Here is a 19,780-nt window from a genome sequence, read left to right on the forward strand (position 1 = left end):
GCTGGCACCATATTAGCGGAATGCCAAAAAGTGGGGAGCTGAGAAGCAGGGCCCTACTGTATGGAACTTCCCCATTTTCTGCTACCAATTATATAATCAATTTTATTCCTATATTGACTATTTGGTGATGTCCACATGTACAGTCATCTTTTTGGTTGCTCAAAAAATGTGTTTACAAGGAACAAATTATTGGCTTCACAAAATTTGATAAGCCTTTCTCGTGCTTCATTTCTATCTCCTAAGCCCCTATTTTCCTACAATTGCAAGTTCTTATCTGTTCCCTTCTTTTGCATTCCAGTCCCCCATGATTATCAGAACATACTGAAGGCATAAAACTCTTGGATTGCTCATGGCTAAAAAGACGGAGTGGCGACATTTCATAAGTTGTACTGGGAAAAGCAGTCTCCACGGTATATCTCCTCTACTGAGTTAACCTGCTACCAGTTTATTGGCTTGGCTTCTTAAGAAGTTACAGAATATATTGTAGAGGAGATTATAAGCACATGTCAAAAATCAAAATGAGATTTATTTATAAAGCATCAAACAAGTCAATTAGGGGAAGTTCACTAATAAGGGTAGATTGTATCATACATTTAGAGTCTGTGTCATTTTGAAAAACAGTCTATTATGTCAAAAAACCTTCACATGGTTTCTGAAAGAGGATGAAAGAAGTCTGGTTTATACTGCCGTAGCATTTCCAAAATTGCTTGTGCACAAACTGGCAATCTTCTAAGCATATCCTAGACTCATAGCATATTTTAAGCAAATTATATTATAGTGAAAAAATGCTGGTGTATGATGACTTTTTTACAAAGACATTTATAGAGAACTGTGTAAACAGATAATTAATAATGATTAATGACTAAATGATCTCATTATGCTATATCATACCTGCACAGTACATAAATCTTTTGCGAGTACACTAAGCATGTTAAGCAGCAGCTTTTTCAACTCAAAATCTTCATAACAGTAAGTCAGCTTGAGACCTTTTACCAAAGGATTATGACTTTTCACTGTGAATGAAACAATAAGATTGTTTGCAAAATGATTAACTGTTATTGATAAGCTGAAGTACCAGTAACTAAAAAGTTAGATTACTTACCTTCAACAAAAGTGGCAAATAATATTAACTGCTTGGCAAAGCCTGTTTCCTAAAAAATACACAATTCACATACAGTGAAAAAAAGTGTAAATGTTACATTTATATATGTACATTTTGTTTAATTTGTGCTTACCCCACCCACCCCCTCAAAAAAAAAAGGTGGGATAAACAACTAATGAATATAAAGTAAATCACATTTAACTTTCTTAGAAAATATTAAATGTGGTAGGAGCTTTAGCATAGCTTTCCACAAATAGACTAATTAGACTTATGAATTGTCTAAGTAATAGAAAGGCAGTGGGAAATAGTTCATCTCCAAGTTACTATGTCAGAAGGCAGAGCTTAAAGTCTTCTCAGATCAGGAGGTGAGAAATGGCCCCACTCCCAAGACATAACTTGTTTCCTGGAACCTGTGGAACACTTAAGAAACTGATAAATTTTTCCTACAAACCTTATGGACAGAGACCAATTAACTAAGAAAGCAGAACAATAAGAGCGATGAAGAGAAAGACACATTCTCAGGAGCCCTGAAATAACTAGGCAACCCATAAGGCATGCTAAGAATAACCTCTGGGGACCCACAGGCATCAGCAAGCAGAACGGAATTCCCAAATAATAAACCATTGGATGTGGCTGGCTCCCTTTTAATCACTTAAACGGAAGGAAAATCCAAGGTGAGTCCATATTCTTTTTCTCATCACGTGTGAAAAGAAGTTAGGAATCTGAAGTCCAAGGTCATTCAGTCATTCCTGGAATTGTCAGAATATCTCACTTGCCTGTCACCCATAAGTTTAAAATACTAACTGGAACACCCTTCTACCAAAGGAGGCTTTCGGAGAGGCTTCCTCATGCTTCCAAATGTGTCTCCAGAGAGGCCCAGATGATTATTCTATTCATGATTTTAAGGCACTAAGAGAAAGTAGCAGAAATAGCCTCCGTACTGGCCCCTCAGCTCCTTTCCTTCCTGTGAAGTTTCTGACAAAGGCCGAGGACTTGCTTTTTGCTATGCCACTGAGGCACTCAGAATATCTCAGCAACCCTGTGCCAGAGCAAGTCCCTATTCAATTCCAAGTTTGAAGCTGAAGGAGCGGTGGTAGGAATCGTTTCCCAAGTTGTACCAGGCTTTCGCAACTGCAGAGATGATCTTTATCCCCATCTCTCCAGCTACAAACTTGTAGTTGGGAAGAGGCACAAGGGGTTGTCCCAGACCTTGCACAAAAGTTCCATGAGAGGCCCGAAGAAAGGGGCGGAGCAGGTTTAAAGGGAAGCAAAAGGTCCTGGTGGCAACACATTTTAACTTGGCAAGCTAGCAGAGTCAGACAAAATTCATTTTAACACAATGTTAACAGTCTGATGAGCTATGTCGTGGTGGCTCATCTTCTCATATGAGTGGCCTTAAGTGGACGAACACTAGCCCAAGGGAACATATGGTGCTCTCATGCTGATGTTGAGCCATACTAATAAGCAATCTTCTATTGGCAATTGGCTGCTATGAAAATGTTTCTTCCCAATTAATTGTTTAAATGCCATCTTAGGACAGTAGCAGGACAGTTTAATGGCAGATCTGGTGTGGTAACATGCATAGCATTCTAAGGCAATTTGGTTGCTTCTGAGCCCATAAAATGGGAGAATCTTATAAATATGTGGGGGTACTTTTTAAATAAGTAAGGCATAGTTTTACCCCACTCACCAGACTTAATTGTCACAGTGAAAAACACCGTTATAAACATTTTAGTCTGCAATACAAAATTCTAAGAAACATTTTTTGCAAGTTATCAAAGTAACACAATACATTTCAAGGAAGGGAATTTGTTTCTATATAATGGACTTGATGACACTAACAAAACATAATAATATAATTATTTTTTGAAACATTTCTTTTCAAAACACCAGGAAGAAATGGATCTACAAAACTCAAAATCATGCATACATACAATCATTGGTGCTCCTGGGTTCTGAGCTATGAGGGTGGCAATAACCAAAATGTCATTTCTTAGCTGACGATCGTAATGTCGGGAACCATGTAAAAGTAAGTTTGTAAATGCTTCCTTCAGGGCACTGATAAAAACATAAATTCTGTATTTTAATTTACATGCTCTATTTCTCTCTAATCAAATACAGATAATATTCTAAAGCATACACTTCTCATCAAAATCTGAAATTCCAAACACTTTTTCCTTCATCTACTTGAATTACACTTATATTTAAACTGTTTTGATATATTACATTACAAAACTCTTGAACTAACTACAAGACAGAGGATCAGATTTTTTGCTTAGTGTGAAGTAAGATGGGATTGCTGACAACAATTCTGAATATAAGAAAAGCCCTGCCAGATCATACCAAAGAAAACTAATCTAGCCTAACATTCTGTTTCGCACAGTGGTCACTAGATGCTTCTAGGATGCCCAATGGAAGGGCATGAAGGCAACATTCCTCTCCAGGCACTGTCTCCCAGAAAAAGATAGTCAGAGGCATGCTACCTCAGCTTAGATGCTTCAACTTGCTATTATGGTGAGTAACTACTGACAGACACATGAATTTAACTAAACCACTCTTGAAGCCACCAAAGCCATTGGTCATCATCATATTTTGCAGCAGCAAATTCCCTAAGTTAATTATGAATTGTCACATAATGACATACATGTCTAAAGTTCAGATGATGTTTTATCATTTAACTATTGATTTTAGAATGCTAATAATGCACTGAACGATATTTCCTTATCTACTATAACTTTGAAAGATTATCAATACTTGGTAGTAGTGAAAATATAATTTCCTTCTAAAATGTGAAATATAAGACTAAAATCATCACTTTACAGTTTATGAACTAGCAATTAGAACACTAGGCTGATATGCAATTTGAGTGCACTTAACTGTACACATTCCAAATTACTGAGCTGATTAATAATTTCTTCCTTGGAGGTTTTTTCTAACAAATTCCAGAGGATTTCTGAGGAACGGAATAGCAGCTGTCCAGAGGGATCGGCATCATTCAAATGAGAACATAAACTTCTTGGTGCTTGAGCTTTCATCATAAGCTTACAGTTTGCCTCTGGAATATGAAAAGATCAATAATTAGGTTCTTTGTATCACTAGTGTTGTACGAAATAGGAAAGCAAAATAACCAAGGATTATAATGATATTTTAAATATATAAATTATACTAACCAGATATGGAAAGATGCTGCAGTGTTTTAATTATCCATAATTTCTCATGAAGCTGATTTTCAACTAATGTCAGCGCCAAGACTAAAGTTTCTGCTAAACCTCCTGATTCCACCATCTGCCTTTTATAGTTTGCACTTACAGGTTGGTAAACTGCATAAACAATAGTTTAAAGAAATCTCATATTATGTAATATTAACATAAAACAGACAAAGGATGAAGTGGGCAGATAAGATTTTATTACAGAAAGCTTCAGAAAGGCACTACTTTTAATAATTATTAAATTTCTCAAGTGAAATGATTTTCTAAACATATTATACTAAATTTGAAAATGATCAGAATGAAGCTATAATGTCTCTTTGTAAGGTAATCTAAAATGAACACAAACACATTCAAGCATACAGTATGATCTCTTAAAAGAGAATCATGACTAGGAATCAAGCATATTGAGTTAAAGTGTGCTTTTCTATGTATAGGAGCAAACTATTGGGGGAGGGTGGTTATCTGTCTGAGCCAGGCCTATGATAAATTAAATGACTATGGCTGTAATCCCATGCACACTTATCTGGAAGTAACCCCTATGCACTGTATATATCATTCAGCAATCACATTTTACCTTCAAACTCTTTCTTTGGTGGCTCAGCGTGGTAAAAGCTAATAACACACTTACATATTTGTATTCTTACTTGAGAACATGGCACTCTCATCAAGTAACCTGGAGAAACAAGCAAATTTTGGATAAATTGTGTGGAGGCCATGCAAGGCAGCAAGGTTTTAAAAATAATCAACAGCCAGTAATATGTCTTAGGATATGAGAACCCATTAGATCAGTGTTCTTTTTACTGAAATATGTGGATGGTTCAGTGAGGCAGGAGCACAAAGAACTAGTCTCTTATATAGTAAGAATCTCTAAAATGTTATATGCAGGACAATGGAGATTACCAATGACAGTCTACTAAAGAATAGATAGATAAAACATGGGAATTTGCCTTAATGATTAAATTAACATATTATATTAAAGAAAAACTACAGGAAAAGTGTCTGAATGTGTATGCACAATCAAAATTACCCAAATGTGCAATTGATTCTTGAACTTCTTTGGCATAATTTGCTTCATCAGATAACTTCTTTTTGTAAAATGGTAACCTGCAACATTTAAACAAGATAGTTATTACAGCAGCATTGAAAGTACAATAAAGGTAAAACCTCTTCATGATGTTGATATATGCTCCGTGCAACAACCATTTTCATCAGATGCGTAAGAGAATCTTTTTCCCCACAATAAATTTGTTATTTACAGCTATTCCGATTTCACCTTAATATTTATAGGTGGGTCCATGAAAATATGAAGGTCCTACTAGATAAAAAACAAAAATCCAAAAAACATTGTATAAACAGAAAGAGGAAGCCATTATACTGTCTAATAGCTGACTGCAAAAGAGGGAGAGATGGGCAGCAGGGTCCACCCCAACAGGCCAGCACTACTAGGTTCCTCCTCTGCCCCAACTGTCATCTGGCAGTAGCTGATTCATTTCGCTGCAACAGTGGGAAAGATGCAAAGGAGGGCCATTCCACCAATTTTTCTGAGACCAGCTTCTTTCGGCTCCTCCTCTCCCTGAATTATTTCCATTCAGCTGGTCATTGTAAGAACTTTGTAACTTTCATGCTGGTGTTTGAGTTTGCATCTTCTTTTTCCATTCCCATCCTTTTCCTTTTATGCCATGTCTTTTAGTTATACACCTGTGAGCAGTGATTCTCTTGCTAGCTATTGATTTTATGTAAGCTGCTTTGCGAGCTTTCATGACTGACGAGCAGGGTAAAAAGGCTTTAAGTAAATAATCTAATCTAATAAAAATCACATACCCAGGCTTTGTTGTGCATTACTTTCTATACCAGAGAAGAAGATGAACTGTAATTGTACTAAGCCTGCATCTATTTTCCAGTCCATGCATTATTGTATGGAAGGTTCAGTCATATTGTAGAGCACTCACAATAATGAGCATTATTATAAGGAAGACTCAGTCATGTTCTAGAACAGTCACACAATAATGAAAAGACAATGTGTCTGATTCCTTAAAGTGATCACATCAGTGGGGTTGGATTGTTCGCGATAAACAGCAATTCTATGTACCTACTTGCCCAGAAGTAAGCATCACTGAACATAACAGAATTTACTTATGAGAAAAAATTCATAGGATTCTGCTGTAATTAACCTCAATAACAGCTCTTCACTAAAGGCAATTGGCCTTGTGAATTTATGCTCAAGGGCCAACAGTATTTCCCAGTGGCCATTTTTATTCTGCATATGTGTTTGTTATGTGCCTTCAAGTCGCTTATGTCTTATGGCGACCCTATGGATCAGTGACCTCCAAAAGCATCTGTCATGAACCACCCTGTTCAGATGTTGTAAGTTCAGGTCTGTGGCTTCCTTTATGGAATTAATCCATCTCTTGTTTGACCTTCCTCTTTTTCTACTCCTTTCTATTTTTCCCAGCAGTATTGTCTTTTCTAGTGAATCATGTCTTCTCATTATGTGTCCGATAACCTCAGTTTCATCATTTTGGCTTCTAGTGATAGTTCTGGTTTAATTTGTTCTAATACCCAATCATTTGTCTTTCGCAGTCCATGGTATCTGCAAAGCTCTCCTCCAACACCATATTTCAAATGAGTTGATTTTTCTCCTTTCCGCTTTTTTCACTGTCCAACTTTCACTTCCATACATAGAGATCAGGAATACCACAGTCTGAATGATCCTGACTTTAGTATTCAGTGATATATCTTTGCATTTAAGGACCTTTTCTAGTTCTCTGATAGCAGCCCTCCCCAGTCCTAGCCTTCTTCTGATTTCTTGACTATGGTCTCCATTTTGGTTAATGATTGTGCCGAGGTATTGATAATCCTTGACAAGTTCAATGTCCTCATTGTCAACTATAAAGTTACATAAATCTTCTGTTGTCATTACTTTAGACTTTTTGACATTTAGCTGTAGTCCTGCTTTTGTGCTTTTCCTCTTTAACTTTCATCAGCATTCGTTTCAAATCATTACTGGTTTCTGCTAGTAGTATGGTATCGTCTGCATATCTTAAATTATTGATATTTCTCTCTCCAATTTCCACACCTCCTTCATCTTGTTCCAATCCTGCTTTCCGTATGATATGTTCTGCATATAGATTAAACAAATAGAGTGATAAAATACACCCGTCTCACACTCTTTCCAATTGGGAACCAGTCAGTTTCTCCATATTCTGTCCTTACAGTAGCCTCTTGTGCAGAGTATAGGTTGCACATCAGGACAATCAGATGCTGTGGCACCCCCATTTCTTTTAAAGCATTCCATAGTTTTTCATGATCTACAGTCAAAGGATTTGCTGTAATCTATCAAGCACTGGGTGATTTTCTTCTGAAATTCCTTGGTCCGTTCCATTATCCAACGTATGTTTGCAATATGATCTCTGGTGCCTCTTCCCTTTCTAAATCCAGCTTGGACGTCTGGCATTTCTCGCTCCATATATGGTAAGAGCATTTGTTGTAGAATCTTGAGCATTACTTTACTTGCATGGGATATTAAGGCAATAGTTGGATAATTACTGCATTCCCTGGGATCCCCTTTCTTTGGAATTGGGATGTATATTGAACACTTCCAGACTGTGGGTCATTTATTTTTCCATGTTTGTTGAGAAATATTTGTCAAAATTTGGACAGATTCCGTCTCAGTAGCTTGTAGCAACTCTATTGGTATGCCATCTGTTCCTGGTGATTTGTTTCTTCCAAGTATTTTAAGAGCAGCTTTTACCTCCCATTCTAAAATTTCTGGTTCTTCATCGTACGGTTCCTCTGTAAATGAATCTGTCAGCCTGGCATCTCTTCCATATAGTTCTTCAGTGTATTGCTTCTATCTTCCTTATTTCATCTCGTTCAGTCAGTGTGTTCCCCTGCTGATTATTCAACATCCCTACTCTTGGTTTAAATTCCCCTTTCATTTCTCTAATCGTTTTTAATAGGGCTCTTGTTCTTTCCTTTTTGTTGTCCTCTTCTATTTCTAGAAAATAACTATTGTAATAGTTCTCTTTGTCCCTATGTACTAGTTGCTGTATTGTTGCATTTAGGGTTCTGACCGTGTTTCTATCTCCTTTTGCTTTCCTTCTCTCTTGAACCATTTTAAGAGTTTCTTCACTCATCCATTGAGGTCTTTCTCTCTTTTTAAAAAGAGATATTGTCTTTTTGCATTCTTCCCTGATAATTTCTCTGACTTCAGCCCACAGTTCTTCTGGTTCTCTGTCAACTAAGTTTAAACCCTCAAATCTATTCCTTATTTGATCTTTGTATTCTTCTGGGATGTTATTTAAATTGTATTTTGGCATTATGATTGCTTTGTTGTTCTTTAGCTTTACTCTGATTTTTGATATTACCAGTTCATGATCTGTACCACAGTCTCCTCCTGGACTTGTTTTCACAGAAAGTATGAAACTTCTCCATCCTCTATTACCAATTATATAATTAATTTAATTCCTATATTGACCATTTGGTGATGCCCACGTGTACAGTCATCTTTTCGGTTGCTCAAAAAATGTGTTCATAAGAAACAAATTATTGGCTTCACAGAATTCAATAAGTCTTTCTCCTGCTTCATTTCTGTCTCCTAGGCCCCATTTCCCCACAATTCCTAGTTCTTCTCTGTTCCCTACTTTTGCATTCCAGTCCCCCATGATTATCAGCACATCTTATTTTGGTGTGATCAATTTCCTCCTGTACTTCTGTGTAAAATATCTCCAGTTCTTCTGTGTTTGCCGTTGGAGTGTAGATTTGGATGATGGTTATGTTAATAGGTTTCCCCTTTAAATCTCATTGATATAACTCGCTCAGACCTTGCATTGTAGCTCCTAATTGTTTTTGCTACTTCACTTCTCACTATTAAAGCAACCCAATTTCTTCTTAATTTCTCATTTCCTGCATAATATATTTTGTAGTTGCCTGAAAGTGTCCCATTCCCGTCCATTTTAATTCACTCACGCAAAGTATTGTAATGTTGATATGTTCGATTTCTTGCTTGACAATTTCCTGGTTCATGCTTCTCATATTCCATGTTCCTACTGTGTGCGTCGTACAACTCCGGAATCTCCTTTTGCATCTGTGCGCATCAGCCTCTGGGCTTCCTTTCGCCTTTGTCCTAGTTGCATCATTAGTAACAGCGCTACTCGTACTTGTCCATTGTTCTTCCCCAGTAGCTTGGTGAGTGCCATCTGACCTGTGGGTCTCATCTTCCAGCACTTTCTTCTGTTGCATTTTGGATACTCTGTTCATTGGGTTTTTGTGGTAAGAGGTATTCAGAGGTGGTTTACCATCGCCTTCCTCTGAGTTTGGATGCATCTTAGTCTGGTGTCTCAGCTTTGACCCTTCCACCTTGGGTGCCCCTGCTAGGAGTCTAGTCTCTTGTCTAGATTCCTTTTGGCATTGCTCTCAGCTTCTTCGACACTCTCAAACCCACTCACCACATTAAGGTGTGTATCCTAAAGGGGGCTGCATATGTGTACAATCATAATAAACTTGCTATGTAGACATGGGGCATGGCTACAATCACTAGGAGCAGCAGAAAACTATTAGGAGTAAAATTAGGGAAAGGGAAACAGGAAGAGGCAGAAGCTCAGGGGCCTAGTCTGAGAGGCTCAGTGTGTTATGTGCAGAGCTTGGAAAAGTTACTTTTTTGAACTACAACTCCCATCAGCCCCAGCCAGCATGGCCACTGGATTGGGCTGATGGGAGTTGTAGTTCAAAAAAGTAACTTTTCCAAGCTCTGGTTATGTGATGTAAAAACTGCCTACTGAGGGCTAGCAGTGATATATACTTTGAAAGAGCCAGTGATTTATTTTCAACTGGGTCTGGGCTTAATATTCTCCTGTTTTGATTTTCCATATAAAAAGTAATACTAATTCCTGAAAAAAACTTACAAACTTTAATTGTGAGGATATTCTTTCTTCAATCTTGTTCATGATAATTGTTTTCCTTATTTCCCTTTTATAACCTTGTAGCAATTCTAATTTTTTTTCTTCCTCTATCAGCTACATGGACAACTGATCCCACCAAACTGCAATCACTTAAGTGATACTGTAACATGTGTAGCCAATCAGGTTTAGCTAAGTGATGAAGAAAACTGAGAGGGCTTATATCAGCTATAAGTAATTAAAGTGATTATGTAGTAAATAGGATAACATCACTTAGCTACACAGCCAATCAAATTTTGCTATGTGTTGATGTTGCTGAAAGCAACAGAGGGTATTGTTGTGTGCCTCCTCAATCTCCGAGCAGTGAGATTTCAGGGGTCCCTGCGCTCATACACGGTTCGGTTTCCTTTCGGAAGAAGGTCAGTGGAGACTGTGGTGTCTTTATGAAATTTGGTTTATTTATTTACACTCATTCCAGCCTGAGCTTAGGATGGAGGGGTTCAAGGCATCAGCAGTCCAATATCCAGCTTTTCCATCAGTGTTACAGGAGGCATCCTAAAGCCATTGTGCAGAGAGTCAGCCTCTCTGCCTGCCTCCAGTTCCCAGCCGTTCTCTAGACACTCTATACACACTCAAAACACAAACCTCTGCTAGCTGCCAGGAGGGGGGGGAGGCTCTCCTGCATAGTTTCAATGACAAAAGGATCTTCCTGGCCCATTCACCAGTTGCTGGGCACTTGAAAGACCCATTAGCAACCTGGTCACGTTATTACTTAACAAAAGAAACTCATCTGGCCAGCAGAGCCAGCCCCAAGGTACAGAATTCCAAATCAGAGGCTGGAAGGGGACTCACAGGGATCATCCATTCCAACCCCCAAACTCACAACAGTATTATTAATGAGCAGCTGAACATTTCTGTAGGCACTGAAGAACAAAGGTTGAAAGGGGGCAATACTTTCGACTGTACCAAAAATGTTTACAAAATGCAATGAATACTGTAGCTCAGCCTGTCTTAAACAGATAGCAATTTATTATTAAGGGTTTATACCTACATGAGACCTTTATCATTCATAACAAACACAATTATTTATATACCACTATGTGGCAGCAAAGCTAAGCAGTACAAACGATAATGAAAACACAGAAAGACATTTTCAGAATGCGGGCAAATTATTTTGCAAAGAAAAGCATTTTCAATATTAGTTATGATTAGAAACACAAAATTAATGTACGATATAGAAATATTGCCAGTTGAAATAAATAGCATTTTAATTTCAAAGCGTAAAAGATTCCAAAATTCCAAACTAAAATAAATAATGAAAATTGGTTCTTTACAGAAGTGGGAATCCCAGTCCCAAACCTGATATGGTGACTGACAACAATTTCCTTGGCTAAGCACAGATTAACTAGGACTACAGTACAGAGAAGAGTCCCTGTTGCCTGGGATAGCAGCTATTTCCATCTGCTTGCCATTTTGAACAAGTAGTATGGTGCAAGTGAGTGACGAAAGACTTCCCCCTCTTTATGGAATTATCCAGTGTTGGTCTCACTTCTTGACCAGTTCCTTGACAGAACAAAGAAAGTGGGACACGCCAGGAAAAAAGTGTTCAAGCAAGGAAGGTAGAAAGGTAGGAGGGGAAAGAAAGAGGGATAAAGGAGAACCATGTGTTCCATTTAAATTAATTCAGTCATTTACGATTACCTGCTTCTAAATTCACAATTTCTGACATTGATTTTAATCCAAAATACATTGTACTAGGCAATATATTGTCTCCTTTACCATCTTGACTGGGTAAGTGAGAAGGTAGCTAACTGCATAATCCTATGCAGGTTTCCTTGCAATGTCTACTGTGTTTAACAGAGCTTACTGCCTAGTAAGTGTGCTTAGGATTGCAGCCTAATGCTTAGTTCACATGTAACATTAAACCATAGTTAACTATAGTTTAAAATAGATGAGCTGCATGCTGGCACATTGCTTATTATTGCCTGTTTTGCTCTTCCCTCATTCCTGCCTTTGCCACACTGAGAGAAAACACACCAGAGGTTGGCTTAGTGTTAGTGAAAACCAGTACTTATGGGTTGTTTCTCCCTCTTTCTCTCTCATAAAAACAAACACCCACAAAAAAACACCCACAAGCAGAAGCCAAGGCTTGTTCTTAAGTTACCACTCATTTGTTTGAGGGAAACAACCAACAAGGCTGGCTTGCACATAATGTTAAATCAGCCCCTAATGTGTTCCCTCCTGTTACAAGAAAGTCAGGAACGGAGCAACACGGGGTACTCAAGCTGCTCAATTGTGTTAAAACAGGCAATTGTTAACCATGGTTTATCATTATGTGCAAACCATTTGTAAATGTGTTGAGTAAAGGTTGCAAAACCTAAAGTGCCTGGTCAATCAGGTTCCTAGAAATTTGATGCTGGTGTGACTTTGAAGTTTCCAATCTTGTGCAGGATGGCTCATAAAAACATAAAACTACTACATATATTACTGTATTTTAAACATTAAAATCACAGAGAGTTCTTTCCCAAATAATCCCAAGCCAACCAATCTAAAGCAGTAAAAGACCTGCGGGGAATCCTGCTTCTCTGTACCTAAGGCATAAATGTAATAGAGCCCCAGTGTTGCAATGGTAGCTTCACTCACTGACTCACTCAACCACTAGTCCCAAAATGTTTGCAGCCTCAGATATAAGACTTTGGGAAAAATCAGTACATAAAAGACAAAAGAAATGGCATATAAACATCAGCTAATACCAGTAGAAACCTGTAAATAAAAAACTGCATTAAAATAATGAAATACGTACCCATATAATTTAAGAATTTCACATGTAGGTTCTATGAAAACATTGCGGAATGGAATTCTTTCAGCACATAGGTTTAAAATTTTAGATATTTGCGTTAAATCGTTAAGAGGCTTGTAATGACAAAGAATCAAGGAAAAATTGTGAGTTTAAGAGAAAAGGAAACATATGTGTAGTAACCTCTCTAAAGAATAGAAAGAGTAACAAAGCTGTCAAGCTTCAGCTATAAAATTAAACGTAAGTTCAAGGAGGTAGCAGCTGCGAAATTTCTAACAGTGAAGAGAATACACAAGTTTCACAGAGCTAAATTGTCCACAGATCTCAGACCAGCTTTAAAATGAATAAACTATTTCTAGACATCTAACAGTTAATTAGATTAACTGAAGAGGCACTCCAATCCTAAAAGTTCTTCTTGTTTATGTCTTTAATAAATATATCAGACACCCAAACTAAGTACACTGGACATATAACAAAGAAAACCCATGTACAATTTGTGTCTGTGACAGGGCTTTTCTGTTGCCAGCTGTGAGGGGACTAGTCACAAGTAGGGCTCTGGATTACAGGCCCCAATGAAATCCCACGTATGCAAAGTTATACATCAAACTTTTGGTCTAGTATGCATTTTAGTTGACACAAGTATGCTTTTTATTTGCTATAACACACATTATGGAAACAATAAAACGAGATTATCTTCTTCAATATAATATTGTCTACTCTGTTCTATCTGTAAATGACTCATTATGTCAACTGTACCAGCACCCAAACAGGCTTGGAGCAACAAGACTTTAGGGGCATTAATGAAGCAGTGTGATTTTTTGCAGAGGATGCTGGGATCAGCTGCATGCAGTCTGATAGATGGAATGACAGTATCCTCTGTAAAATATTCTAGAGTATTCTCAGATTTATGTGAGAAACAAAATCATCATTACCTACTGCTTGCATCTTTTCCCATTTAGTTATTCTAGCATATTTGGTACTAGCCCAGTAGAAACCACTGCATGACAAATCATAATTCATATTATCCCACATTCAGGCCAATAACATCTTACTTATACTGACATTCTTTGAAGCCACAAACATTATACCAATATAACTGACCTGTTTATATCTTATTTTGTGAAAATGGTAGCAAGTAATTATTGATTCAGATTTTAACCTAATCTATCCTCAAAGATCCATGGCATGTAATAACATTTCATAAATAAAAGTAATGGAATATAGACTATATTAAAAAACAAACTGCTGCAGTTATTCCTGAGCTTTTTCCACTTGCTGTTTAAAGTGTATCAGAGAGGCAATTCTATATTAGAGTAATAAATCTATTTGACATGAAGCAAACTAGAAATTAACTTAAATATTACAAAAATTATTTCACATTTTCTTCTTCATTCTTTTGTTTTCCTTTTTTCTTCCAACAAAGAAGCAGAAAAAGGATACAATCCCATATTCGTAGCGTTTTGTAACCTTCTTTAGTGCTTCAAGCTCTTCTTCTGAATTACTCTTAAAAAAGTAAGGTGGGGGACAGCAGTAAATGGGGGAGTATGCTTAAAAACATTGCGCACATAATTACTATTCAAGGTGCTTTTTGAAGGTAGGACAGCAATGAGGCATGGGAGGAGGCAGTAGTGAGACCTCTTTTAAAGAAACCCTCCTTGGACCCAGATAATTTAAACAACTATAGACCGGTGGCGAATGTCCCTTTTTTGGGCAAGGTTTTAGAGCGGGTGGTTGCCAGCCAACTCCAGGCACTCTTGGATGAAACCGATTATCTAGATTATCTAGATCCGTTTCAATCCGGTTTCAGGCCCGGTTTTGGCACAGAAACAGCCTTGGTCGCCCTGTATGATGACCTGTGTCGGGAGAGGGACAGGGGGAGTGTGACTCTGTTGATTCTCCTTGATCTCTCAGCGGCGTTTGATACCATCGACCATGGTATCCTTCTGAGGAGACTCGCGGAGTTGGGTGTCGGGGGCACTGCTTGGCAGTGGTTCCGCTCCTACTTCGCGGATCATCACCAGAAGGTAGTGCTTGGGGAACATCACTCGACACCATGGACTCTCCATTGCGGAGTCCCTCAGGGGTCGGTTTTGTCCCCCATGCTTTTCAACATCTACATGCAGCCGCTGGGTGCGGTCATCAGGAGTTTTGGAGTGCGTTGCCATCAGTATGCTGATGACACGCAGCTCTATTTCTCCTTTTCATCTTCTTCAGGTGAGTCTGTTGATGTGCTGAACCGTTGCCTGACCGCGATAATGGACTGGATGAGAGCTAATAAACTGAGACTCAATCCAGACAAGACCGAGACATTGTTGGTGAATGCCTTCCCTGCTCAGATGGTGGATGTTAACCCTGTTCTGGATGGGGTTACACTCCCCCTGAAGGAACAGGTACGTAGTTTGGGGGTTCTTCTCGACTCTTCCCTGTCTCTCGAGGCCCAAGTGGCCTCGGTGGCACGGAATGCGTTTTACCATCTTCGTCTGGTAGCCCAACTACGCCCCTATCTGGACAGGGACGACCTCGCCTCCGTTGTTCACGCTCTGGTAACTTCAAGATTGGATTACTGTAATGCGCTCTACGTAGGGCTGCCCTTGAAGACAATTCGGAAGCTTCAGCTGGTGCAGAACGCAGCTGCCAGACTACTGACGAGGACCAGTCGGTCTTCGCATATAACACCTGTCTTGGCACGTCTGCACTGGCTTCCTATTTGCTTCCGGGCGAGATTCAAGGTGCTGGTTCTTACCTATAAAGCCTTACACGGCGTGGGACCTCAATACCTTGTGGAACACCTCTCTCGATACGAACCTACCCGTTCACTTCGTTCAGAATCTAAGGCCCTCCTCCGGGTACCAACCCATCGGGAAGCCCGGAGGGTGGTTACTAGATCTAGGGCCTTTTCTGTGGTGGCCCCTGAGTTGTGGAACAGCCTCCCCGAAGAGGTACGCCTGGCGCCTACACTTCTATCTTTTCGGCGCCAGGTAAAGACCTTTTTATGCTCCCAGGCATTTTAAATTTTCTTAACCATTTTAATCTTTTAATCCGTATTTTTTAATTTTTGTCGTATTGTGTTTTTGTAGTGTTTTTTTGTTGTTTGTATATGTTTTTATGATTTTTATTATGATATATTGTATTTTATCTTGTTTGTTCACCGCCCTGAGAGCTATTCTGCTAAGGGCGGTATATAAATTAAAATAATAAATAATAAAATAAATGGAGAATAGAACAAAGATCCAAGCAGCTAATTTAGAACTATACTATATCCTTATTGCAAAAGCAACACTGCACTAGTAGCAGACAAAACAGGTCTTCAGTTTGCTGTGGCAAGCAAGGCTGATTATTTGGCACTGTTCACTTGCTAAGCACAGGATAGCATTTTAGTCGCTATAGTACAAATGTGTTTACATGCTGGCAAACACAAACTTATGACTGAGCTTCTCAAATGCTCTTAAATAGCCTGCTCTGGGATCTCTAAACTTTTCTGCCAACTACCACTGCAGTTAGTATCCCTCTTCAGAAAGCTCAGGTTTGGGAAGGGCTGTAGCTCAGTGGTAGAGCCGCCTTGCATGCAGAAGATCCCAGGTTAAATCCCTGGCATCTCCAGGAAGGGGTGGGAGAGACTCCTGCCTGAAACCCTGGAGAACCGCTGGCAATCAGTGTAGACAGCACTAAGACAGATGGACCAATGGTCTGATTCAGTGTAAGGCAGCTTCCTCTGTTTTTGTGTTTTTATTTGGAAACTCTATTATTGATTGTGCATTAATTATGCAACTGTTCCAGCATGCAAACAACTTACAGTTATAAGGCAATAGTCTTAATAAACTCTATCAATATTTCCTTGTTTTACAATGGAATTCAGGAATACCTGGTTAGCATATTTCATTTGTATGTTGGTTGTAGTCAAGTATTTTACACATTTTTATCTTATAATTTGCTATGACTGGATTATTGCTATGTGCTCTATGTGAGACTACGCTTGGGTCTGGTTTGAAAGGTCCAGCTGGTGCAAGATGCTGCTGCTAGACTGTTGGTGGGAACATACTACCAGCACATAACTCCAGGGCTTAAAAGCTTGCACTGGCTGCCCATATGCTACTAGGCCAAGTTCAAGGTTTGGGTATTAATTTATAAGGCCCTTAACAACTTGGGTCTAGGATATGTTAAGGGTCACCTGTTTGCTTATATCCCTACCTGATCACTCAGATCATTGAGAGAGTCACTGTTAGTGGTCTCCTATGGCTTGGATGCAAAGCACATAACCACCAGAAGTCTTGTGTTCAGTATTGTGGGCCCAATTCTGTGGAATCAGACAGTATCCTTTCCTGTGATCTTTCGACACTTGTGCCTTTTTATTTCAGCAGGCATTTAAAGTAAGTTTCTCTGATTTTATGGTTAATTTTAACTGATTTGCCTTTGATCTCTAGTATCTTTTGCAACCTTATTGTACACCACCTAGAGGCTAGGGTGTTAAGCAATATATATATTGTTGAAATAAATAATAAAAAAGGCATGGATCAAATTCTACAATTCTAAGCACAGTTACTGGGAAGTAAGAGCATCTTCCAGCCAAAGTTGAAACAAACAGAAATCTACCTAAATTTATTTGGTTATACTTACTGATTCTGTTTCTTCAAGCAGTTTGATAACATGATTAAGATCCACAGATTTCAAGTGATTATTCTAAAAAAAATCATGTAATCAATATTTAAAGAGTTAATAAATGCTAAGCATATAGCACATGTTCCATTCCTTTTCCAACTTCTTGCCTAGTAGTTCTGGAGACTGTTCTTTCACTTCCACTTAATGATTTTTCTGACTATTGTAGCAAATGTAATGTGCTGTGTTATGTTGTATGATTTTTAACTGTATTTTAACTGTATTTTTAAATACACTGTGTACCACCTGAATAAAGCTTATGGACCAATAGTGGTCTGCAGACCAGTTTGGGAACCACTGCCTTAGAAAATACAAGTACCACAAATCTGGATAAATTGTATTTTGCATTTCTTAAACTCCAAAGCAGTTTCAAGAATTTAAAAACTCATACCAACAAGGCAATTCAATCCAATAAAAAGCAAAAAACAACCTTTACATTCTATCAGATTTTCTATTTGACCATATATATAGTTGGAACAGACAAAAAAGAAAGTGTGTACACATGGGCAACAAAATTTTTATTACACTGTTCTGTATAAATCTTTTAATCATCCTAAGAGAATCAAACATGTTTCAAAGATCTGATATCCAAAGCACAAATGCACAACAATATCAGACCTCTGCCAATGCACAGGGCTTATGGAGATGTTTATGGGACCATTTTGGAACAGGATAAAATGTATTCTGTTCCCAAGACATATTTCATGCTTTGGTTCAGTACTGTAGTGCACAGTTAGAAGCCTGGGAAGTGTCTCTGGGAAAGGCAGGTGTCTCCCCTGTCCTCCATGAGCATCCCCACAAGGATAGTTAAAAGCGTCTAGTTACACATTTTGTTACCTGGATCAGTAGAAAAGTCTAAAAGTCCTAATGTTTGCATAGTCTTATTCTATACACTGTGAAACTCTAAGCTTGCACAATCTTACTAACCAAAAACAAAAGATAACTGAACTGGGTTTAGTGCCTTCTCTTCATTGGGGCCAATGGATACTGTCCCATATTCTCTCATTTTTCCTATTTGTCACTGGCAGTACCTGTTTTATGATACCTGTCATGAAAAATCACTGAGCATATTTTGATGATACTAAAAAAATGGTAGTATGTGTACATACTTTTCTTCCATCTCACCCCCACTTCTGTAGATAATAAATATTTCTGAATATACTTGAGCTGAAGTTGTCTGCTATAATAAAATATAATCACATTCACTGCAAGATTAAATTATATTGTATATTTAGGGTTTTAAAAATGTAAAACCCAAGAGGGCCAAAATGTGGGGTATAAATTTAAAAATAGCCATACAAATACAAACCAAACAAATGAAAATAAAATTGTGATATTCTTTTACCTGTGTTTATCTGCTTCAGAAGCCAGTGTAAGGCACGCAGTTGCGGAGTAAATTAAGAGGAGGCAAGATATATAATAGTAATATGGAAGGGGGCATGCAGTGATCTTTGTGTGAGAATGGTTGGGCGTGCCTGAGGGGCTTACGGTCCAAAATGTGATACAGGAGGGAAACGAGAGGAAAAAGGATGCAGGAGTAAACAGGCTTAACAGGGGAACATGTTTGAAGAAGTGTGAGATACAAATCCCCAATATAAATATTACACTAGTGCTCCATCAACTGCACTGGCTCCTGGTCTGTTTCCAGGCCCAATTCAAATTGCCATTTGTTCACCTTTCACAGCTTGAGGCTAGGTAGGGTACTTAAAGGTTGCTTATCTCGCGCTTAAAAGAGATGCCTGGATGTGAAGATCTTCTAGAGTCCCTCCCTCCAGGTTCCTTTGCCATGAGATAAATCTGGTGGCTACCAGAGCCTCTTCTCAGTGATAGAATCCTGGCTTTAGAATGCTCTCCCCGAGAGGCTTGCCTGGAACCCAGAGCTGTGGAGTCGGGAGCAATTTTGGGTGGAGTCGGAGTCGGTAGAAATGTACCAACTCCGACTCCTTCATAAATGGCAAATGTATATTAACTAGTAACAACAAACTTACTGTAGTAAAATGGTAGCACAAGGTATTTCATCACCACCACGTGAATCCAGAGCTTGGAAAAGTTACTTTTTTGAACTACAACTCTCACGAGCCCAATCGCTGGGGCTGATGGGAGTTGTAGTTTTAAAAAGTAA

At 38.5% G+C, this 19,780-nt stretch overlaps 1 protein-coding gene across 2 annotated transcripts in view; it reads right to left on the reverse strand.

Annotated features, from left to right (window-relative positions):
* The window catches only part of CFAP69 (cilia and flagella associated protein 69), a 60,886-nt gene that overhangs the window by 39,072 nt on the left and 2,034 nt on the right, over window positions 1–19,780 (reverse strand). For both annotated transcript variants that reach the window (XM_061586867.1, XM_061586866.1), the window contains 10 exons: window positions 17,620–17,682; window positions 14,446–14,508; window positions 13,012–13,121; window positions 5,339–5,415; window positions 4,886–4,984; window positions 4,273–4,422; window positions 3,980–4,157; window positions 3,037–3,160; window positions 1,103–1,151; window positions 892–1,013 (listed from right to left, as the gene is read on the reverse strand). In XM_061586867.1, coding sequence (XP_061442851.1) covers window positions 892–1,013; window positions 1,103–1,151; window positions 3,037–3,160; window positions 3,980–4,157; window positions 4,273–4,422; window positions 4,886–4,984; window positions 5,339–5,415; window positions 13,012–13,121; window positions 14,446–14,508; window positions 17,620–17,682 — 1,035 coding nt within the window. The remainder of the gene's footprint in view (window positions 1–891; window positions 1,014–1,102; window positions 1,152–3,036; window positions 3,161–3,979; window positions 4,158–4,272; window positions 4,423–4,885; window positions 4,985–5,338; window positions 5,416–13,011; window positions 13,122–14,445; window positions 14,509–17,619; window positions 17,683–19,780) is intronic.

The sequence above is a fragment of the Rhineura floridana genome, chromosome 10 (genome assembly GCF_030035675.1).
Source record: "Rhineura floridana isolate rRhiFlo1 chromosome 10, rRhiFlo1.hap2, whole genome shotgun sequence".
Taxonomy (NCBI): Eukaryota; Metazoa; Chordata; class Lepidosauria; order Squamata; family Rhineuridae; genus Rhineura; species Rhineura floridana.